This window comes from Drechmeria coniospora, chromosome 01 (genome assembly GCF_001625195.1).
Source record: "Drechmeria coniospora strain ARSEF 6962 chromosome 01, whole genome shotgun sequence".
NCBI lineage: Eukaryota > Fungi > Ascomycota > Sordariomycetes > Hypocreales > Ophiocordycipitaceae > Drechmeria > Drechmeria coniospora.
In genome coordinates this window covers 2,266,780-2,289,081 of record NC_054389.1, presented here as the reverse complement: position 1 = coordinate 2,289,081, position 22,302 = coordinate 2,266,780, and the positions used below count along the sequence as shown (strand labels likewise).

The 22,302-nt window shown below is 60.8% G+C and overlaps 9 protein-coding genes across 9 annotated transcripts; 3 read left to right on the top strand and 6 right to left on the bottom strand.

Annotated features, from left to right (window-relative positions):
• Positions 1–4,192: 4,192 nt before the first annotated feature.
• DCS_00628 (uncharacterized protein) lies at positions 4,193–5,098 on the top strand (the record flags this gene model as incomplete). The annotated part of the gene is made up of 2 exons (XM_040797967.1): positions 4,193–4,400; positions 4,467–5,098. 2 exons carry the CDS (start codon positions 4,193–4,195, stop codon positions 5,096–5,098), a joined length of 840 nt encoding a protein of 279 aa, XP_040658850.1.
• Positions 5,099–5,594: 496 nt separating this feature from the next.
• DCS_00627 (pyridoxamine 5'-phosphate oxidase) lies at positions 5,595–6,707 on the bottom strand (the record flags this gene model as incomplete). Its single annotated transcript, XM_040797966.1, has 1 exon — positions 5,595–6,707. The coding sequence occupies one exon, from the start codon at positions 6,705–6,707 to the stop codon at positions 5,595–5,597; it is 1,113 nt and encodes a 370-aa protein (XP_040658849.1).
• An 889-nt stretch (positions 6,708–7,596) lies between these two features.
• On the bottom strand, positions 7,597–9,325 carry DCS_00626 (uncharacterized protein; the record flags this gene model as incomplete). Its single annotated transcript, XM_040797965.1, has 3 exons — positions 7,597–8,008; positions 8,068–8,857; positions 8,995–9,325. 3 exons carry the CDS (start codon positions 9,323–9,325, stop codon positions 7,597–7,599), a joined length of 1,533 nt encoding a protein of 510 aa, XP_040658848.1.
• A 56-nt stretch (positions 9,326–9,381) lies between these two features.
• On the bottom strand, positions 9,382–10,364 carry DCS_00625 (uncharacterized protein; the record flags this gene model as incomplete). The annotated part of the gene is made up of 4 exons (XM_040797964.1): positions 9,382–9,765; positions 9,825–10,003; positions 10,218–10,302; positions 10,353–10,364. 4 exons carry the CDS (start codon positions 10,362–10,364, stop codon positions 9,382–9,384), a joined length of 660 nt encoding a protein of 219 aa, XP_040658847.1.
• Positions 10,365–12,244: 1,880 nt separating this feature from the next.
• DCS_00624 (histidinol-phosphate aminotransferase) lies at positions 12,245–13,810 on the top strand (the record flags this gene model as incomplete). The annotated part of the gene is made up of 2 exons (XM_040797963.1): positions 12,245–12,318; positions 12,442–13,810. The coding sequence occupies 2 exons, from the start codon at positions 12,245–12,247 to the stop codon at positions 13,808–13,810; spliced, it is 1,443 nt and encodes a 480-aa protein (XP_040658846.1).
• Positions 13,811–14,317: 507 nt separating this feature from the next.
• Positions 14,318–15,846, bottom strand: DCS_00623 (mannan endo-1,6-alpha-mannosidase-like protein; the record flags this gene model as incomplete). The annotated part of the gene is made up of 3 exons (XM_040797962.1): positions 14,318–15,559; positions 15,617–15,699; positions 15,762–15,846. The coding sequence occupies 3 exons, from the start codon at positions 15,844–15,846 to the stop codon at positions 14,318–14,320; spliced, it is 1,410 nt and encodes a 469-aa protein (XP_040658845.1).
• Positions 15,847–16,787: 941 nt separating this feature from the next.
• Positions 16,788–17,093, bottom strand: DCS_00622 (uncharacterized protein; the record flags this gene model as incomplete). The annotated part of the gene is made up of 1 exon (XM_040797961.1): positions 16,788–17,093. One exon carries the CDS (start codon positions 17,091–17,093, stop codon positions 16,788–16,790), a length of 306 nt encoding a protein of 101 aa, XP_040658844.1.
• Positions 17,094–21,138: 4,045 nt separating this feature from the next.
• On the bottom strand, positions 21,139–21,982 carry DCS_00621 (uncharacterized protein; the record flags this gene model as incomplete). Its single annotated transcript, XM_040797960.1, has 3 exons — positions 21,139–21,529; positions 21,589–21,731; positions 21,809–21,982. 3 exons carry the CDS (start codon positions 21,980–21,982, stop codon positions 21,139–21,141), a joined length of 708 nt encoding a protein of 235 aa, XP_040658843.1.
• A 59-nt stretch (positions 21,983–22,041) lies between these two features.
• Positions 22,042–22,302, top strand: DCS_00620 (uncharacterized protein; the record flags this gene model as incomplete). The annotated part of the gene is made up of 1 exon (XM_040797959.1): positions 22,042–22,302. One exon carries the CDS (start codon positions 22,042–22,044, stop codon positions 22,300–22,302), a length of 261 nt encoding a protein of 86 aa, XP_040658842.1.

Below are 22,302 nucleotides of genomic sequence, written 5' to 3'. Positions count from 1 at the left end.
CTCCCAGCCGAACGGCTCGACGGTTGGACGGCTGGACGGAGGGCTTCTGATTCTCCGATTCGCTACCGACCGAGGACGCAGGCGGCGATTTGCACGCACATATCGACGTCAGACGATGGCGGCCTGCCGGATCCGAACTCGACGGTCAGTCGAGGCAAGGCGTAGGTAGGTGGTGGCCGGGAAGGTACAACTACTGCCAATGCATGCGCTACAAGTGCGTGCGCAGCAAATATATTGCGGTAGAGTACATGTACTTTGCAACTGCAGCATCGTACGTGGTGATTGGCCGTGCGTACATGTCCTTACCGGCACAATACACGCAATAAACACAATACACACAATACAAGTGCAAGCAACACGTCGGAGCAGGTGCACCGTTGTGTGGGCAAGTACTTGTACATGGGCAGATGCGTACTCCGTACCCTTCTACGTGGATGCAGGTGCATGTACAGTACTCAAGTACACGCAGGTGTACGGAATACTTGCGTAAGTACGGAGTACATACGGAGTACAGTACATGCCGTTGTACCTGCAGTATGGAGTGCTGTACCATGTGCGAGTGCTTGCACTCCCTTTTCACGGTGGAGCCGGCTCGCGCCAAGCCCAGTACGAGATGGGAGTGCGATCTGCTATCGCATGGATAGCTAATTATAGGATAGGTTCATAAAGTGGAGATTCGTCGTCGCATGACGAAATCCCTCGTCCTCCCCAGGCAATGTACTTGTACTTACATTGGGCGCACTTGCGCGTACCGTACGTACAACGTACTTGCAACAGTACGAGTATTAAGTGTGCTGCGAGTATGGTACGCGACCGCTGCGAGTGCACCGGAAGTATGACGGCATGCATGTATTGGTACATGCACATGTAGCTCGTCGGTTTGCCCGCCCGTGCAAGCACGTAAGTAAGTAATATTTACTAGGTATGTATTTGCCTACTCGCCGAATGGGTAGTCCTTGAATGGCATGCCATTTGCACCACCCTGCCTGGGGCTCGCCGCTACGCCATCGAGGAAGGGTGCAGGCGCATGTGCCTCCCTCTCTGCCAGAGGCACGCGAGGCGAATGGCCGACTGCCGGCCAAGGTGTAATTAGACACAAAAAGGAGTCGCCGACGACCCAGGCCAAGCTTGCCTCCATGGACCTGCGCAGATGGTGGCGCTTGGCTCCGCGCCGCCTCTCGCGCTCGTTTTTGTTTCCGATCCAGCCAGCAGAAGGGAGTTGGGCAAAGGACACAGGCGTCTTGGCTCGGCCTGCGGACGGCCTAGCTTCGGAAACGTCGACTGGTGCGGGCGCACTCGTCCTAGTGCTGCCGCAGTCGGCGCCCTCGAGACTTGCGCAAGAATCCAGGGTAACAGTACCTACGCGCCATGGCGACGGGGCTGCCGTGGTATGGAGTATCTTGTCGAGTAGTTACTGTACTTTTTGTGTCCGTACAAAGCACGTTGCCAGTACGGAGTACAAGTGTTTAGGTGCTGTTCTTGGCCTTCTCCTCGGCATGTGCAAGTGTGCTGCACTGTACGGGGGTGTACGGAGTACCTACTGGTACGGATTACTGCGCAAAGCACGTAGTGAGCACGGGAGCCCATGCAGCAGCACTCTCCTCGGCAAGTGTACCGCACCGCGCAAGCACTCCGGCCTAGTACCTGGTCAACGGTGCCTTGAAGCGAGCACGGCGAGTGTACGCGTGCCTGGAACCGTTGACACGTGCTTGCCGGCACTAATCCGGCGCACGCCCGCCACGACCATACCACAAGCACGGCATGCTTATGCCCCTTGTGGGCATTAATTTCTACCTAGTCAGAGGGCACCCGCACGCACGCTCTTGTCCTGAAACAACGAACCCAAGCTCGCCGGCACCGAGTCCGAAGGCGCCTGGCCCCATCCATCTGCGCGGTACATGCCGTTGCGCAGAGCGCTCATGCCTACCACGAACCTGTACTCCGTACGGAGTAGTCCGTTCAGGTGCCTCGCTCGTAGGCCATGCTGGCCATGGCACCAAGTGGAGGTGCAGTTCCCTACATGTGCGTGCTCACGTACCGACCGGTTCCCTTGCGGGTGGCACTGTCAAGCGCTGACTGGGTGGTGACGTCGGTAGCCTCAATGTCATTGAATGACTAGTTTGCGCGCAGGCTCGTGTCCTGCTCGCACGCAAGGTCGCGCCAAGGTGGACGACGAGGCGGTCGACCGAATGGCCATGGATGCATGAATGACTGATTCGAAGCCTCGCGGCGAGCCCTTTGCTTCATTCCTCATCGCAGCTGCGCCTCGTCTTGCCTCTCCTTGCCTCGCCAACGCCCTGGCCTGGCCTGGCCCGCCTCGCCCGGAGAAATGGTCAAAAGATGGGCGCGCGAGAGGGTGGCCAAGGATGGCCGTGCATCGAAGCGAGCTTGTGATTATCTCATGAGCCCAAGCCAGGAACAAAGGTGGCTTCGAGCCACGGAGACGAGCCCAAGGACGGTCTTGGATCGCCTTCTGGTAGCAACGACGGAGCGCCCGCCGCCCATCGGTGCACCACCGCCGCCCCGACGTTCCAGGGCCTGGGGCGATGACAGATGGCGCACTTGCCGCTAATTTTGGTACTTGGCCGGCACCAAGTTTTTGCTGCCCAGATGTACATGTACTTCGTACCGACCGTACAGATGCGCATGTGCCGCACGGATGTACAGGTACTGCTCGCTCCGCCAGGGTACGAGTGCGAGCACATGTCCATGTACACGGCTACTTGTGGAGGAGTGCGTGACGCCATGTCCATGTGTCGTCTACTCTGTACTCTGTACTGCACGGATGGACGTTGCATGTACTGGTACTCCGTACCCGCAGCAAAAAAGTATTCCCACACATCGGCCACTGCGGATGGCGCGGAGGCCGTTCTGCCCGTGGATGTCTGCCCGTGGATGCGTGCCCGTGGATGCGTGCCCGTGGATGCGTGCCCGTGGATGCGTGCCCGTGGATGCGCATGCCGTGCACGCGAGGGAAGCGATCGCAGGAGAAGACGGGAGGCGCTTCGCTCTCGATGCTTCCCATCTCATCCCAAGCGCACCGCTCCCTCGCCGCTGTGTGCTCGTAGGAGCATGGCCATGTGCATGTAGCCTCCATGCGGACCTCACGTGTACGCACATGTACACCTGCAAGGACAGAGCGTGTACCGAGTACTTGCACAACTACGTGAATGGCAACGTGCACATGGACGGCAACGTGTACATGGACAGCAACGTGTACATGGACAGCAACGTGTGCAGGTTCTTGCATACGGCACGTGTACATGTACATGCTCGTGCCCGAGGGCTCCTGCAGCAAACGTCCGGATGGCGAGCGGCCACCGCCACCATGACCATCACCGTCCGCCCACCAACCCACCGCTGGCCAAACTACCTGCTACGTGCCACCTGCGAGGGCTCGGCGTGTCGACACCGCAAGTAAGTAAGTACATGTACTTGTTCAAGTACGTACTCGTGCTGCGAGGCAGGCAGGTGCAGCCCCTTGCGAACCCACCACCCACACCGCACGGCAGGTGCCCCCCAACCCCCACCGTCCACCGTCCACCCCGCCATGGCGGCGGCTGCAGCGGCCATTCTTTCCCCTGAAGACAGGGAACTGCGGTGGGCGTTGATGTCGCGCCCCGCTCCTGCCCCACCCTCTGGCTACTTCGTATCAAGCCCGATCGCCTCGACGGGTACGTACCGTGGGGCCTTGGGCAGGTAGGCCAGCCCGGTACGCTAGGACGCCTACGCCGTCCTCCTAGGCAGGTCGCCCAGCACTCGTGCTGGCCCTCCGTCGTCTCGTATTTTGCTATACATATCTTTCATCGCCTTGCACTGCCTCCCTCCATACACCAGCACCATCGACGAGATCGGCCTTCAAAAACTCGTCCCGCCTCCCAACCCTGCCTTCCCCCATCACCATTGAAAATATCCTCCTATCCAGGGACGACCGCTGCATCTCCCACGACCCTGGCCTGCCGCTCGTCATCACGTCATCGTCTGCAGCCCGCCCCTCCCCTCAATCACCATCGAGCAATCCATTCGCTGCCGCTCACGACCACCCCCCCCCCCCCCCCCTTTCCGCCGGACGGCCATCACTCGCCAGCGCGCCCCGGCAGCCGAGCAGGACTCTGGAGACGGACGTTGATAGGCATGATCCACGGCTCGTACCCTTGTCCATAAATCACCGGACGAAGCGTCGCACGAACCAATGACCGCCACCATGTATCGGGAGAGGAAACCCGTTGTCGTCGCCGGCCGTGACGGTGTCGACGACGACTACGAGTGCCTCGAATACCTCACCTACCGACCGCTGTCGAACCTGCCGACGCCGCCTCCCTCCTGGAGAGACGCGTCCTCCGCCTCGCAGTCACCCTCCTGCCTCGAGGCCGGCGAACAGCTCCATCCCAAGTTTCGAGGTTCGTGCCCGCGCCCATTTCGCTCCGCCGCGACGCCTCTTCTCGTTTGCTGACATGGCCGAGCAGGGCCCGCAATCCACCTCGTCAACCTCATCCCCTCCTCGGCCTCCCTCGCCGTGGCATCGGTACCCCTGGTCCAGGCGATGCTCACCCGTGCCGACCTGCCGCTCGACGTCGTCGCCCTCGCCGTCTGCGTCCTCGACAGCCTCGATGCCAAGTTTGCCCGCGCCTGGCGACTCTCGTGCCCCGTCGTGCCGGGCGAAACGGCAAGCACGGACGCCGAGACGGATTCTAGCACGACGACGAGCGCCGAGAAACACCCTCGGCCGTTCCAGACCCACACGCCGCCGCCGACGCCGCCGCTCTACCAGGCTGCCCAGCGACAGATGCTGCACATCGACTCGGTCAAGCCGGAGCTCATCATCCTCGCCGCCCTCGTCATCGCCGTCAAGTTCACCCAAGACCCTCAGCAGACGACCCAGCGCTACTGCTCGGACTGGGGCAGGAGCTCTTGGTCGGCCGACCAGCTCAACGTGACGGAGCGCTGCATCATGGAGAGCCTCGACTACAGGATCATGCCCCTGTGCGAAGAGGACTGCCTGACGGATGCCATGGTCGACATGCAGCTGGCCGGTCAGCAAGGAGACTCCTTTGCACGCCAGCCATCACCTCCGGACAGTGTCGGCATCGACGAGTGACGGACGGGTGCGTGGCGAGGAATAAAAAAAAGCGGCGCCAGCCGTCGTCAGCTCTGCTTCCGAAGGCGAGCATGGCGGCGACGGATTGTCTGGCCTTTGATTCGGCATGTTCATTTCTGCTTTGGCGCTGGCGTTTTGGAACCTTCTCCGGCGGCGACTGGACGGTTGATCCTGCTTCGGGACGGTAAAAAGTGCACATGACGGAAGTTGGGATAGAGAAGGAGCAGGGACGCGGCCCTGCGGTGCTCTGCGGAGCGGTCGATAGACAGACGACTCCATTTCATGGCCGACACAGGCGCAGTCGGTCAGCCGTACATGACATGGATGAATACATAGGTACATACACACAACACTCATGATACTCTCATGACATGCGTCGTTCCCCATGGAGTCGAAGACGCTGCTGCGCCAGTCTTTGATGTGACGTGGGAGACCAGTGCTGCCGAGAGCAATGCAGGAGAGCAGAGGCGGATTCACGGCAGAGGAAGCAGTGGCATCACGGACTCAGCCTCTCGAGTCTCCACTTGCACTTGCTGTCGCCGCCCTCATCCTTCTCCCGCTCATAGACGAAGCGGTCGTGCAGACGGCTGTCCCTGCCCTGCCAGAACTCGATCCTCGTGGGCTCGATGCGAAGGCCGCCCCAAAAGTCGGGCACGGGAATGTCTTCGGTGCCCTCGAAACGCTTCTCGACGTCGGCGACCCAGCCGTCCAGCTGCCGCCGACCATCGTCACCGTCGTCACCGCTAGGCTGCAGCACCTCGCTTTGGCGGCTGGCCCAGGCACCTATGCGGCTGCCACGGACGCGGGTGGCAAAGTAGGCCTGGCTCTCGGCCGCGGTGCAGCGAAGGGCGCGGCCCTCGACGCGAACCTGGCGTTGCAGCGGGGCCCAGTAGAAGACGAGGGCAACGTTCGGATTGGAGCGCAGATCTTCGGCCTTGCGCGAGGTCGCGAGGTTGGAGTAGACGACAAAGGTGCCGCGGGCGTCGAGCTCCTTGAGGTAGACGAGACGAGAGGAGACGCGGCCGTCGGGGAGGCGAGCCGTCGACAGCGTGCAGGTCTCGGGGGTCGGGCACCCGGAGGCGGCGGCGGCGGCGTGCTCTTCCTGCGCAGCCGTGAACCAGGCGTGAAACTGCGGGATCGGCGAGGCTTGATCCAGGTCACGCTTCGCGAGCGTCGCCCGCGTGAACTGGGGCGCCTGTCCGTGGGCGGCGGCGCCGGCGGGTGCGACTAAGGGCGCATGCCTGTCAGATGGCCGCCGGTGTGGGGAAACGCGGGGAGGGAGGCAGAGATTATTCACAGATGAGTTTGGGCGCTGAGGAGGAGGAGGAAGTCGAGGATGCACCGACGGCGGCGGCGGCAGTGGTGGTGGTGGTGGTGGGGTTGTAGAGTGCCATCCTGCTGCGGCTTGACGTGGTGACGAATCGTCGGAGGGAGGAGAGCATCGGGCGGCTGATGGCTCTCGGAAACGTGTGCTCCAGGCGGAGGAGCTGTTGCCGGCGTGATCGTGATCGTGGTTGCTCGTCGCCAGATGTCGATTGAGATGGATGGATGGAATAGCAGGAAAGTCGATGGAAGCGGACGAAAGCAGAGCGACAATGACATAGGACATTAATCGGTCCTCTGTCCGTACTGAGTACTTGACTTGTACATCTACATGCACACATGACAGTTGTCGCCGTGCCACAGTGGCGGCGCGGGCCGCCTCAGCCACATCATTCCACGACCAACCAAGATATCAAGGCGGGCTGAAAGTCAACAACTAACAACACGGCACATTGTACAAAGGCAAAGATAATAGCATATACATGCCCGATCGGATACGTACCGACCCAAGATGAACCGACCCGAGATGAACCTTTGCTCCTCCATCGTGCACATACCGGAAACATACTCCTCCAGAGGTAGCAAGGAGTGGCTCGATTTCCAAGGGCAGACGCCGATGCTGCCTTCGACCGTCGACCGTTGACCGTCGACCATGGATGATGGGCCATAACCTTTTGGACCATCAAGCTCATGTGAAGCGGCCAAACCAGGCCAGTCGGGTGGGGGGGGGGGGGGGGGGGGCTGGCAGAGAGGGCGCGGCTTCATTGTCGTCTTCGTCCCCATCCGTATCTGCCTCAACAAGGCAAGATGGCCAGCCTGACTGACAGACAGACAGGCAAACCGACACAAGCACCTACGTTAAACTCACGCGCCCACTTGTACGTGTCGGATGACTCGATTCAGGCCTGTGCCATGTCAACGAGGCACCTACCAACCTACCTACCTACCCACAAACCAGGCATACGACGGAATGGGATGAGAATCATTGCACGAGAGACGAGTGAAGCGCACCAAAGTCTATCCGGAATTCTAGCTTCTAACCGCAGCTGATGATGGATGAATGATACATTCCCACGTCCATGACCCCAGGCGCCGACCGCTTTTCTCTCTCGTCTCATTCTCTCACTCTCCTCTCTCCGCACCCTCGCCCACGGCCGACAAACGGAATGGCCGATTTACAAGCCGCCTAGGTTGAGGTTGCCGGCCTGTGCCGGCAGCATGTTCGCCATCTGGGGCGCCTGCTGCACCGTCGGGCTGGCCAGGTTCGACGGCGGCTTCTGCCCCGCCGACAGCTTTCCGTACGCTGGCTCCTTTCGCGGGTCGATTCCGGGAAAGACGGCCTGCAGGCGGGCGTACAGATCTCGGATCGACTTGTCTCGCTCCGCCCGGTCGGCCACGGGGTCCAGGTCGCCGTCGCCGCCCACGCCCGCGCTGTCACCGCCGACGATGGGTGCCGCCCGAGGCCTCAGCGAGAGGTTCAGCGGGGGCGCGCTGATGTAGGCCGGGCACGGAGGCAGCTTGACATCCGGCTTCCGATCCGCCAACGCCGCCATGTACGCGAGGTTGGCCTGCAGTCGACGCATGCACCTGGAGGGCACAGCCGTTAGCCATCTTGGGCTCCACCGCACGCCCGGCGTTCGACTTACTGCACGTAGTCCTGCTGGAAGAGGTTCTCCTCCTCGCCAGCCTTCCCGCCCGCCGCCGGCGCCGCCCCGTTCTCCTTCCTGAGCTCCTGTTGCGTCGTCTGGATCTGTATCGACTCGTACAGCAGCTCGTGGTTGATGTCCAGCAGGAGGGAGAAGCGCTCCCGCTCACGGGACTCGGTCATGGGGCTCATGGGCGCCGCCAACGCCATCGTGGGCCCGCCGCCGACGCCGCCGTGGTTGGCCGAGAAGGTGGGCGTTTGCGGCGTCGTGGCCCCGCCTGCCGGCTGGGAGGCGCTGTTCGGTGTGTGGTTCTGCGACGCGGGCTGCGGCGTCGAGAATTGCGACTGCACCGCGCCGTTGTTGGTGCCTTGCTGGGCGCTTGACGGCCGCTGCGGCGTCGTCGACTGACCCATGACGGGGTGTCCTTGCTGCTGCGCCTGGGCCTGCGCTTGAGCCTGTGCCTGCGCTTGAGCCTGAGCCTGGGCCTGGGCATGCGCCTGAGCCTGAGCCTGGGCCTGGGCATGCGCCTGGGCCTGAGCCTGGGCCTGAGCATGTGCCTGGGCCTGGGCCTGAGCCTGGGCATGCGCCTGGGCCTGGGCCTGAGCCTGCATGCGCTGCATCACCTGGGCCTGCTGCGGGGGCATGCCGCCCTGGTTGACGGGGAAAGGCTGCATGCCCTGGGCCATCATGTAGTTGCCGCCGGGCGCGAAGTTCTGGGGCGCCGCGCCCTGCGGCACCATCTGGCCGTAGGCGGCACCTGGGAACGGCTGGCCGTAGGGGGACATGGGCACTAGAACGAATCAAAGGTCAGCGGATGGTCCAGAAGCCGTTTTGCCTCGACGCATGACTTGCTCTGTCCGTTGGTGGCCATTGCCGGGTTCTGCATCATCCCCGCCGGCATCCCCTGCATCATCTGAGGATTTGGACCGGGCACGAAGCCAGGCTGAGGACCCATGCCGGCGTACTGCTGCTGCTGCTGCTGCTGCTGATTGTACATCATGGCCGGACCGGGCTGCTGCTGGGGATGTTGCTGCTGCTGTTGCGGTTGCTGTTGGGACTGCTGCTGCGGCTGCTGCGGCTGCTGCTGCTGCTGTGGTGGTTGTGGTTGATGTTGGTGTTGCTGCTGCGGCTGCTGCTGCTGTGGTTGCGACTGCAGAGCTTGCTGCGGCGGCGGCTGCTGTTGCGGTTGCTGCTGCTGCTGCTGCTGCGCCGCCTGGTTGAAGGGCCCATTACCGAAGCCATAGTTGGCCGAGTACATGGTGGTCCGAGGCTCCGGGGCAACGGAGCACCGTCGCGCGCGCACAGGGGGACGGGCTAGGAGGCGGCAGCGCGACGCGAGGATGGGGCGTCGTCGAAGGTGCAGGTGTTGCTGCCGCAGCCGCGCGGGCCAAGGGGAGCGGCAGCCTGTGCGGGGGCAGGGACACCGATCCTGCTGGCGTGACGACTCGACGCTCTCGTCGGAAACCGATGCGTTGCTCTGGCTTCGCAGGCAGCTCTCGCCGTCGTCTTCGCGTCTCCGTCGACGGCCTGGTGGACCAACGGCAGGATGGACGGACGAACGGATCGGTCCCGAGGGGCGAGGCCGAGCAGCTCGCTCCGGAGCACGACGGCGGCCAGGGTCTGGAAGCGGATGGCGATGACGGCAGGCTCGAGGCCAGATTTCCCGCGAGGTCGGCTGCGAGGAGGGTCGAAGGGCGTCTGCGGCGTGTCCGCTCCACGTCAAGGAGCCAGCGTCGGACGGGCGGCGAATTTGGCACCGAGGGTTCGTGTCGCGATTCGCTCTCGATTCTCACGCCGTCGTCGGGTCCAAGGATGAATTCAGAGCGTCGACGGGAGTTGTAAATGTCGGGCCGGTACGCGGCGGACGTTGTCGTGGCCGATGGGCGGTTGGGAAGTCGGCGATCTCTTTCGGCAGGGTTGGTGCAGAATCGAAAACCTACGACCAGCAGCTGTCGAGTGTGCAAGCGAGTACCTTACCTGGCGGCGTTATGGGGAGGGAGTATTTATTGCGGACTCCAAGTGCACCTGCTGCAGGTAGGCGCACTGCAAGCACGGAGTACAAGCACCATGTACATGTAAAGTTTGTAAGTAAGTAATACGTACAGTACTCTGTGCTTGTACTTGCAGTACTCTCCAATGCTTCCACTGACTAATGTGCATGTACAAGTAAGTACTTGCGTGCGCAGGAGTGCGGACTGTGGGACTCGGACAAAGTATTGTACCAACTACTCCGTACTGTACTTAGACCAAGTACTGCTGTACTTCTAGTATTATTAGTTACTTACAGAGCATCGCATACTTACGGCACGGAGCAAGTACAGTACTGTACTGTACAGTATTTCCGACGCTGCTGACCGTTTTGGTTAGTGTAGTCCCATTGGCCATTGGCCTATCATGTGTCCACTCGATGCACTCAAGTACAGTACATGCACTTGCGCATGTACTTGCGAAAGTACTCCGTACTGTACTTTGTGCATGATATATTAATACAAGCAAACACCTGTGTAGCAATGTTGCGAATACACCTACAATTACGGATGGGCACACATGCTATGCGTACAGTACAAACCAGCTTGCAAGTACATAGCATGCTCCGTACATGCAATTATTCCGTACGGAGTACGTGTAATCATAGTTGTTTTCGCATGGTATTGCCGAACAGAGCGTTACTTGATGCACTTATGCATGCTGTGCAGTACCCAAGTCGAGCACGTGCGAGCTGCTTGTACTGTAACTGTCTGTGCCGTCGGTCCGTGTTAGGTGCTCGCAGCCTGTCTGCCCTGCGGCTTCACTGGGGACGCACGCCTCGCGCCGTGCTGCTTTCCCGATTGCCCCGAGGCAGCCAGGCAGCCAGATAGACAGCTGGCCCAAACTCTACGCTCCATGGAGCATGCTGCCAATCTTCCCGACACCCCTACGCGACGAGGTGCCCTGAAGAAGGGCCCTTTCGAGGCGGTAACGAAGCACCGAGAGGCACCGAGAAGATGGGAGGATCCTGGGCAGCCGAGGATGAGATTGACGAGGCGTTTGAACTACCGCACAATCTCCCGCGACTGCACGAGGCATCTACGTCGTCCAGCAAAGCGCCAAAGTAGGAATCGGATCGTTGTCGCGCCGGCATGTCATCCGGTTCCCCCCCCTCCCAGTCCTCTGTGCACGTATGCGTCTCACGTCCGAGGTATGGCGTGCGACGAGTGGTGTGCGAAGAGCAAGGTTGCGGCAAGGAGTGGCATGTACTGCACGGGCACCTGCTGGTGGGCAGATGCGATGATGATCCATTTCCAGGCTGGGCTGGAGCTGTTCAATGTGAGCTTGTCCACATCCCTTGGTCGATTCGGCGAGTGAGTTGGCTCGCCGGTGGATGTACAGGTACTATTGCTCTCTCCAGTACGAAGTGCTAACGGAGTGCTAACGGAGTGCTAACATCAAGTGCATGTGTGGTGTAAAATGATGAATACAGCAAGTACATTACTCACGGTATGCATGTGCTGCAAGTACTTGTACTTGTCCTGTTATTACTTCATACTTTATGCATCGTATTGTTGCATATCACACTCTGAAATTAGTACATGTACAGCTACCTACACTTCACTGAATTGTGCAACTACCGTACTCCTATTTGTGCAGTAATACCTCCAAGTACGGTATGGTTGGTCAGTCAGTCGTATGCTGAATACGCCGTAGGTACCCAGAGGTATTTGGCTGTCGAAATTGTACCGAGTAGGGGCTAACCAATTACCTTGCAACTCTGGTACGTACAGTGCAGTGCAGTACTGTGAATACGTGCACAGTACTGTACTTACGGGCATCAAGTGGTGTGTGTGTATACATGTGCCGCTGCCGTTCGGATTCCGTATTGGTCGCCTCGACATGATGACAGCGACATGACTGGACGCCTCGGGCTCCGGCCTCGGAGCGGATCAATTGGTACCGGCAGGGACCACAAATGCTGTCACCCACTCATAGGCTGGCACCGAACCTAGAAAGGTAGGTGGGTAAGACCCTTCGACGCGGGACTAGGTACGGAGTAAGCATTATTACATTAATATTATTCTGCTCGCCAGCAAGTCCACACCTACTTGGCCGTCTCGCATCTCACTGTCCCTACCACACTGCCGCAACCTGTCTCCTTCATCCTCCATCCAAACCCGGCTTCCGCCCCCGTCGCCCGGCCAAGATGCCTGCTTTCAAACTCGAAACCTGCGCGCGGCCCAACATTATCGCCCTGCAGCCCTACCGCTGTGCGAGAGAGTGAGTGACGGCGCCCTCCCGACCCTCCGACCCAGACGTTGTGCCGACTCGCCGTGGCACCCTCACCGTCCCCTATCTATCCGCCCTCTGGGTGCCCGCTCAACCGGCTGACCGCCATCCCAGCGACTACAAAGACGACGGCTCAAATGTCCTCCTCGACGCCAACGAAAACGCCTACGGGCCTTCCCTCGCCCCGGCCGATGCCGCCGCCGCCGCCTCCTCCCTAGCCGGCTTCGACCCTCTCGGCCTGCACCGCTACCCCGACCCTCACCAGCACGACCTCAAGCAGCAGCTCTGCACGCTGCGCAACACCCACCACCACACGGAGCGCACCATCACCCCCGACAACCTCTTCGTCGGCGTCGGCAGCGACGAGGCCATCGACGCCCTGCTGCGCTGCTTCTGCGTCCCCGGTAGGGACCGCATCCTCACCTGCCCGCCCACCTACGGCATGTACGCCGTCTCGGCCCAGGTCAACGACGTGGCCACCGTCAAGGTGCCGCTGCGGCCGGCCCCCGACTTCGCCCTCGACGTGCCTGCCATCACCGCCGAGCTCACGCGCACCCCCGACGTCAAGATCGTCTATCTGTGCTCCCCGGGCAACCCGACCGGCTCGCTGCTCGCCAAGGCCGACGTCGAGCAGATTCTCGCTCACCCGACCTGGAACGGCATCGTCGTCCTCGACGAAGCCTACATTGACTTTGCGCCCGAGACGGCCTCCCTCGCCGAGCTCGTCGCCGACCACCCCAACCTCGTCGTCATGCAGACGCTGTCCAAGGCCTTTGGCATGGCCGGCATCCGCCTCGGCGCCGCCTTTGCCTCGGCGCCCGTCGCCCGCCTGCTCAACTCGCTCAAGGCGCCCTACAACATCTCGAGCCCGACGAGCGCGCTGGCTTCCTGCGCCCTCGCGGGCAAGGGCCTCGCCGTCATGCGCCAGAACCGTTCGCACCTCGCGGCCCAGAGGGACCGCATGCTGCGCGAGCTGCCCAACGTGCCGGGCGTCGGCCGCCTGCGCGGTGGCACCGACGCCAACTTTCTGCTCTTTGAAATTCTCAACGCCCAGGGCGCACCCGACAACGCCATCGCGCTGGCCGTCTACGAGGGCCTCGCCGAGATCGAGGGCGTCGTCGTCCGTTTCCGCGGCCGCGAGCACGGTTGCCACGGCTGCCTTCGCATCACCGTCGGCACCGAGGAAGAGGTCACGCGCCTGCTGGCGTCTTTGCGCCAACAGCTCGCCGACGTGAGGCAAGCGTTGGCTCACGACACCAACGGCGCCAACGGCACCAACGGCACCAACGGCACGAATGGCACGAATGGCACGAATGGCACGAATGGCACGAATGGCACGAATGGCACGAAGGGCACGAAGGGCACAAATGGCACGAATGGCACGAAGGGCACAAATGGCACGAATGGCACGAATGACACGAATGGCACGAATGGCACCAACGGCTCTGACGGTTCCAACGGCACCAACGGCGGCGTCGCATGAAATAAATACGCCCCCACAACGAGGCGGATGACGAGACGAGACGAAAAAAAGCATGCACGAGGAATTCGTGCATGTACGATGCAAGCCATACATGTCCACAACTCCCCATTGTTATCGAAGCGACTATATATTCAAGTGACGGTGTCTAGTGACTGCGAGACTATATATCTACGCACACGTCGTCTTTTCTCTCCACGCGATCTATATTCGGCATCGTGAGTGATTTGTCTTCTGCGCGATGGCCCTATAAGCACGCGACAATATCCACCCAATACGTGTGGCGTGGCCCCTTGGTCGGGGTTCGAGATGAAAGAGTCTATCCAGCAAAGGCCCCCTTCGCGGCGTATGGCGTCGCCGCCCAATGTCTGGCGCCGTGCTGCGGGAATTCGCCTAGCACGGCCGTGTAGTATAAATATGCATCCGCCCCCTAGTTCAGACATGTACAACGCCGGCGAAAGATAAAAAAAAAGAGGATGAAGAAAGGGCAACCCGGGCGGCGGCGACAGCTCACGAGGCGGCGGCGGCCGGCGGCGTCCATGCCTGTGCCGGCGGCAGGGTCGACGCCGGACGCAGCCGCGTCGAATTCGACAGCAGTCTGGTCCCGTTCTTCCACAGCGCGGATGAATTCGACTGCGGTGTTATGACCATGTCGCTGTAGGTGTTGATGGCCGTCCAGTTGGCGTCGGTGACGTGCTGGAGGTCGTCGCCCTTCAGGGGCGCATCCGCGTATTGGGCGAGCAGCCCCTGCACGGCCTCGAGGGCGCACATCTGCGGGCCGAGGCCGATCTTGCCGTCAAAGGCGCCCGTGTACCACTTCATGCCGCACTGGTGGCCGTCGGTGCCGCCGATGCAGACGTTGACGGCCGCCTTGGCCGACGGCACGAGGTACCCCTCGAGGCGCTCGCGCAGGGCCGGCAGCATGACCGACGTCTGCCACATGAAGCGCGACAGGTAGCCCTTGAAGGTGACCATGTCAAAGTTGCACCGGTCGTAGGGCTCGCACGAGGGCTCGAACATGACGTCCCGGATGGTGCCCTGCTTGGAGAAGAAGAAGGCGGCGCCGTCGAGCAGGCGGCTCGTTCGGTTGACCCACAGGTCCTCGCCCGTGTGGTTGGCCATGACGGCGGCGCCGTAGAGGTAGACGCCGGTGGTGTAGGAAAAGGACAGCTTGTTGACCTTTTTGCAGGCGTCCTTGATGTCGACGCCGTCGTAGATCTGCGACGTCTGGGGGTCGATGAGACCGACCGAGGCGGTCCAGTCCCAGGTCTTCCGGGCCCACTCGGTGTACGTCTCGTTGCCGGTGGCGCGGGCGAGACGGGCGGCGAGCTGGAAGAGGCCGCCGTTGCTGATGGAGTTTTTGTAGTTCATGCCGTTGGGGTTGGTGGGGTAGATCTGCCAGCGCAGGCCGCCGCCGCAGTTGCCGTAGTCCCACCGGCTGACGAGCGAGTTGAAGACGTTGACGGCAATGTCGAGCCAGGGGGGCGCCGACGCGACCGGCTGGGGAAAGTTTCGCTCGGCCGCCGACATGGCGGCGGAACCCCAGAAGAAGAGGTCGTCGTTGCCCTCCTCGCCGGCGTGCTCGGCCGGCATGTAGTCAAACTTGGGCGAGATGTTGGGCGGGTTCAGCAGGGCCTGGATGACGACGTCGTTGTAGGTCGGGTCCCTGGTGTAGTGGTAATAGTCCAGCATGGCACCCCAGAGGGCGCCGGCGACCCACCAGTAGTAGGGGTCGGGCAAATCTCCGACTTGCTGCGAGCAAAGGTCAGCGGTGAGCCTCTCGGCTCGGCGACGGGGGAGGCCACGCACGACGGAGCCGGGGGCGGACAGGTTGCCCTTGTAGTAGAACATGGCATCGTGCGCGATGGTGGCGGCGACGTTGCGGACCGAGGCTACGATGCCGTCAGCGAGAGCGAGGAGCAGGGGGAACGAGGGGCGCGGGGCGAGACCGTACCGGTGCTGTTCACGTTCAGATCCTTGGGGGCGATGATGCCGCTCAGTACCGCCGCGGCCGGGACGGCGCTCCTGGGGAAATGCATGCTGTTGACGGGGATTGCTGGCTCGCACGTCGATGGCCGTCGCTTTCGGCAGCCAGCAACGATGCAGGTGCGGGAGGTAATTAGCTATCCGACCAAGATGGGAGACGGATAGATGGCTTCGTCCAAGATGACGACGCGGGTGAACATCCAAAAGCGGCGCCCGATGTATGTGTAGGTACAATCGGGTGAATGGTGGGAAGAAGCAGCGGCGAGGCCGAGGCAACGAGGGAACAGGCCGAAAGGAGGTGGGAGGGGGGTCTGTTGTGCTATACGTGCACTCGACGCCGTTGACGAGAAGGAGAAGGGTGCGGGAGACGGAGAAGGGAGGAGGAGGCGAACAGATTCGGAGGGTAGATGCTCGAATCACAGTTGCTGGAAGCAAGATGGGGTGAACTGCGAGCACTCATCGAATGATGATGTTCATCAAGGGGGTGCGACGCAGTTGGACCTGACGGAGGGAGAGGGAGGAGCGTGGACGGGAGGACGGGATAGGAGCCTGCTCTCGATATGGCTTATACATATATCTCAGCACGCATCTTGGGCTGGGTTCGACGAGCGGGCCCCTGCCCACCCTGCCCGCCAGAGCAGGCAGGACGAGTACGAGATCCGCAGCTTGGGCGGGGAGGTCGGCTGCTCGGCCTGACGAAGCTCACGTACTCGTACGTGTACACGTGTAGTCGCGGCGGAAAGCCAGCACGGCCTCTCGTTGGTGCCGGCGAGGGTCTCGAAGAGGCTCATTGTTGCCGCCGGCCGTGGCCCATCGATGACACGTTCCGCCTGTCGGGTCCAAGCAACCCAGACGCCTCGTCCATGCCCGTTGAGGCTACCGAGCACTCAAGGCACCCCCTGGATCTGGATCAGCAGAGCCAATCGAGCCGAGCTAGGGAGGCAGGCCTATCAGGATTGCGGGAGTACGCATGAACAAAGGCGCAAGCTCCGTCTCAGGAATACCCACGACCTTGGCCGGGGCTTCCCATCCGCGAGCCGATCTGCCGCGTGCTCGTCATGACCGACTCGCGGCTCCGCGTGGCCGCGTGCCAGCGCGAGCGTCGAGGAAAGACTCGTACCTCCGCCGGAGAGCGGGACTGGGTCGTGTCCACCCCTTTCGAGGGCGGAGTGTCGTAGCAGGTGGTCGATGGGACCGATTCTGGAGCCGAAGGCATACCAAGAATGGGCCGGCGACTCGTGGCCTCGTCCTGTCGACGAGTGCCCGATGGTGGCGGTGGTGCCAGATGCAGGGAAGCCATGGCAGCCAGCGTTTACGTGTACTTGGGTGTACAGTATTACTCGGCAGATGCAAGTAGAGGTACACGTACGTGCCCTCACGCGCGCACCGCCTCACCAGTACCTGTACCTCGGACCCGAGGACGCAAAAGTACATGTTGGCATGTACACAAGCACTCGTAAGTACTTGTAGTAAGTAAGTACTAGTCTCTAGGTACTTAATAGTTGCACAAGTACGGAGTACAAGCACCAGTCGTCAGGTAAGTACAAGCACTCCGTACCAGTCGTACTCTTTTTTTGCACTCTGCTCGTACCCTGTGGACCGTCGCTGGGGGTGTTCTGTGGGGCATCCGGTGGGGTCTCAACCCTCCACCAAATCTTGCCGAGTCGTCCGTCCCACATGGTATCCGATGCCCAGCTGGCCAATGGTGAGGACGAATACGGAGGTACATTGCATGACGTACTCTTTGTAGTTGTACATTCGTCGTTGTGCAGTATTAACTACTAGGTACAGTAAGGTACAGTACGGAACACTCCGTACTAGGGGGTATCTTAGTTGTCCAGTCCTTGCAGCAATCGCGAGTACATCGTCCCGACCGACTCGAATCCTTCAACACGAGTGCACTGCCATGGTACAACTTATAATTAGCACTGGGACTCCATACCTGTACAGTACTACTCAGCACGTGCGGACTAGTTTGGTACTTGTACATTGGGCTAGCTGGTGAATGGCGAAGCTCGTTTGTTCCGTTGGGATCGGTACCCATTTCTCGATTCGCTCCCTGCCAAGAGTGCGCACGCAATAACGCACCACGACCAGAGCGTTTTCGCGGCCACAAAGTCTGGAGTACGTACGATGCGCATACGTACGATGCGCATACAGTACGATGCGCATACAGTACGCCTGGCTAGGGCATCGCCAGCTTCTTCTGCGTCTTGGCTTTGCCATCTGGCCCCCGTTTCTAGGTGTTGACCATGGTAATGGTGCTGGTGCCGGGTGCCCTTGTGCTGGGTACCTACTGTACCTAGTACCTACAGTCACTTGACAAAAGTGACGATTCAGGTTTGGTAGCGCTACTCCTACAAATCGAATGGACATTTTTGCCACCCCACTGTATCTGCTGTAGGTGTACTCCGTACAGTACGGAGTGGTACGGAGCAGAATACGCAGTACGACAACGATCGGTCACCACTACTTGGTTCCAGGTGCAAGCTGTATGCATGCACGGGGTAGTTGTACATGGAAATGTACATGGAAGCGTACATGCATATTTCGAGAACCAACTCTGAGGCATTTTGGTCGAGGGCGGCTACTGGACGGACTGGACCCCCCTGCAACGGCAAGCCTGAAACGCGACCTTTAGCACTTAGCACGTACCTCCTAGGCGCCCGCCTACCTCAGCGGAGTACATGTACGGGGTACCGGGCTGGTACTTATGCCTCTCCCTTCAGCAGGGGTTTGTTTGGCTGTAATTACAACTTGAGATGCAACTAGCCTGACAATCTTGGCTCTTCACCACACAAGGAGCACTCGTACTATACAGACGTGAGCACATGCGCGAGGTCTACAAGAACACCTGCTGGGTATACCGAGTCGTTCTACATGGACCCTCCGCCGTGAATAGAAAGACGTACGATGGACTGACATGTGCTTGCATCGGCTGCCAGTGGCGAGTTTGGCAGATGCGACAACGGTCGCTGGCTGTCAAACGCCGATCCCGCGATGAGCGAAATCGGTTCAAACATCCGTTCGTTCGACAACAAAGGAAAGAATAGATAAAGGCTCGGCATTGTTGGATCGCAGACGATACGAGCTTGATCAGGCCACGCGGGACCTGTCACTTCCGTCCGAGGCCCATGGTTTGCTTCACCAGGTGATGGGCCGCCGCAACGGGTGTTGGGGCGATGGGCGTGGCGCAGGTACAAAGGAGACAGTGCGTCCGCCGCCGACTTCGCACCAGCTTAGGTCGCGGCGCCCAGGCCAGCCCCCCAGCAGGCCCAAACTCGGCCAGTTCAGGCGGAGCTCTGGGCGGTCCGCAAACCCTCGACAGTCCATCACGCAACCGCTGTCGCCGTGGCGGCGGCGGCGACGGAGCCTCGATTCGCACGCTCGCACGGAGAGAAGACGTACCGGCTAGATGCACTCTGTACCTGCTCCGCCATCGTTGGTTTGCGCCCAGACAGCCTAGACTGCCCAGCCTTGTGCTCGAGATGGCCAATATTGCGGACATTCCCACGCCAACAGGAAAGGGCTCCATGCCGAGCCGTGGGAAGTTTCAAGCCATCAACACATCCTATTCCCGTCCTTGGGCGTCTATGTACCAATACAGTACCGTCCACCGTTTGCAGTTGTCGTCTATTGGTGAAATATAGCCAACTACTCCGTCCGGCAAGTACATGTACTCTGAGGAGTATTACAGTACATCTGCTCTCTGTACATGCGATTGCCCTGAACTCAATAATTCCAGTGTTAGTACGGAGTACTCCGTACAATTACCAAGTACAGTACTCAAGTAATACTCACTTACAAGTACCTTTACCAAGTACGGCTACCTAAGTAGGTGCCTAGATACTAGGTAGGTACCTAGTAGTATGGAGTGCAGTACGGACCCCTCGCTGCAGGCCGATTCAGAAGCCAACATTCCCACCACCCCCCTTCCCTCATCCATCGCTTCCCCTTTCCCCTTGCCGTTGAACCCCTTCCCGGCGAACCCCTTCCCGGTGACTCCAAGGGCCTCCACCGCCAGTCGATGGTTTCTCGTGCCAACCACGCCGGCAATGTCAACTGCCGCCGACCGGACGGGGAGCCAATCCCTTTCGGCCTCTGCCTGAAGCGAGAGCACCAGCAAAGGCGGACGCCGGCGGGCCACTCACACCTCTGGGCCTGTAGAACGCTAGCGAGTGAGGCCACGGTTACCTTACTTGACAGCCCGTCGCCTCCAACATCAACTCAACTAGACGTGTTGGTCCCTTCCCCTCTGCCGTCCCCTCTGTTCCCTCGTCCGTCTCGACCACAGGGCGCAGGCCGGTCGGTTAGTTGGGTGGTTTGGGTGTGATGGCGACCCCTCGGCGACGCGCACACCCGTAGTCGCATCGCGATCCTCCCTCCTGCGGCCGCAGCGACAGCCATTTGCCAGCAGACGTCCGGCAATCGGCAATGGGCAATCCCACGTAGGTCCAATGGCACGCGTGGACTCTCATTCCTCCCACTTCGCCAGCCACGTGGTGAGGACGTTGGCGTCATGGGCCCGCTAGGTATTCATCATCGGCCTCATCTGCCGAGCCTCCAAGCACCCACCCGTCATCCAACTGGCAGGCCGTGGAGGTTGTGGTTGGCGTCCATGGCGTGCGTCGTAGGAGTTCGTTCCCACCCCTCCCTTGATACGGAACCGAGAACCGCGTCAGTGCGCGCGTCAAACATTGCTGCTGCGAGTCCGCCTGTTCGCCGCCTTTGCGAGGTGGCTGTTTCGTTGCCTGCCTACGTCACGCATGCCCTTTTTTTTTCTTTCTTTTCTTTTTCTCTCTCGACGTCGAGGTTTGGCCGTAATGACGGCATCGTCGACTGTCATTTGGGCATCAAGACCTCGGGGTACTCCGTGTACCTACAAGTATCCGCTGCCAACCGTACCATCGACGGACCTGTTGGATCGCGAGCATCAACATCACATTGCCCCTCCATGTGCGACGCCGCGTAACCATTTTCCTTCGTTTCCCCCATCTGCTGCGTCCTGGCCACCACATCACTCATCGGCTGGCATGACAAAAGAGTGGCCAGGGTGCAAACACGGACGGGCGTTTCGCCAAAGCCGATCAATCCTTCCCGTGTAACGCCAAATGCAACGCTCGGTAACCCAATGGCAGGTTCCATGCCACGTAATCATGACTTGCCCCACGACGGCACCATGGCACTCGCCCAACCGCGCCCAACCCATGCAATCCATCGCACGCCAAGAAGTGTCTCCCGAACGGATTCTTCGTCGGGCTCGCCCATTTTGACGTCCACCGTCATCCATCCACCGACAAGGGGTATCACGCACGCATCTTCCTTCGTCTCTCCTCCCCTCGACATCAGAATACCAGCTGAGAGGCGAGGAGACCGGCGGCAGCTACCGCGAGAGCCAACGACGCGGCAGGCCTGGTGCCGGCGCCGGCCGACGTCGTCCCTGTCGACTGGGGCAGGACGGACGAGGCAACGGTCGGCAGCGTGAGGGTGGCAATCATGTCGTGTCGATCGCCCGTCTCCGTCGGCATGTCCGTCAACGTGAGGGTGCCCCATTCCACGGCGGTGCCCGACAGGGTCGAGGTCCAGGACACCTCGGTCGGCCCGCTGTACTGTCCGCTCGTGTAACCGGGTGCGAAGCTCGAGTAGCCCGAGCAGGTGGCGGCCGTCGTTCCGTCTAGTTTGCATTCGAGGTTGGCGATGCTGCCCAACAGCCTCGTTAGCGGCCCGCCGTAGATGCTGCACTCGGATGTACGTGGTCGTGGGAAGCACGTCCGGGGGGGGGGGGTCCGTCGTACTAGGTTGACGTCAACGTCCCGTGAAACTGGAGCGTACCCGGCCCCTCGGCGATGATAAAGGGAAACTCGAGCGAGAGCTCGCAGGCGGGCGGCGTCTGGACAGGGCAGAAGATTGTGTACGTCGTTTCGGTAGCCGTCGGTGTCTGACGATGGTCCTCGGTCAGCCCCGGCCCTTGACCCTCGGCCCTTGCCCCCAGATTGGCGGGAAATGAGAACGCACACTGGAGATGATGCTACCGCGAAGCAGGGACCACTGGTCATGACCGTAGCCGGGGATGAATATCGGCACCGTCGAAAGGGTCGACGTGGGCGTCGAGTCCCTCTTGTTCGCACGAGCCGAGTCGCACAAGGCCAGAAGTGCCAGCAGCGTGAGACGGAGGCCGACTCCCGTCATGGCGAGCTTTGGAGGGGAAGGAGAGCCGTGCATGAAGACGACCGTTTGCGCCCGTGGCGATGCCGGGTCCAGGTAGCGGGCGGGCGGAGAGCGCGACTATCGGCGCTGGACGTGGTCGTTCATGGGTGCCGCGAGAGGAGGAGGAGGAGGAGGAGGAGGAGGAGGAGGAGGACAAGGACAAGGAGGAGGAGGACGACGACGACGACGAGAAGGAGGAGGATGCAAATTGTGCGATGAAAGGAAGGATGAGCTGTCGAAGCGGCAGCCGACCACAGGCAGCGGTTGGCCAAGAAAGGCGTTTTCGCTCATCCTGCCCGTGA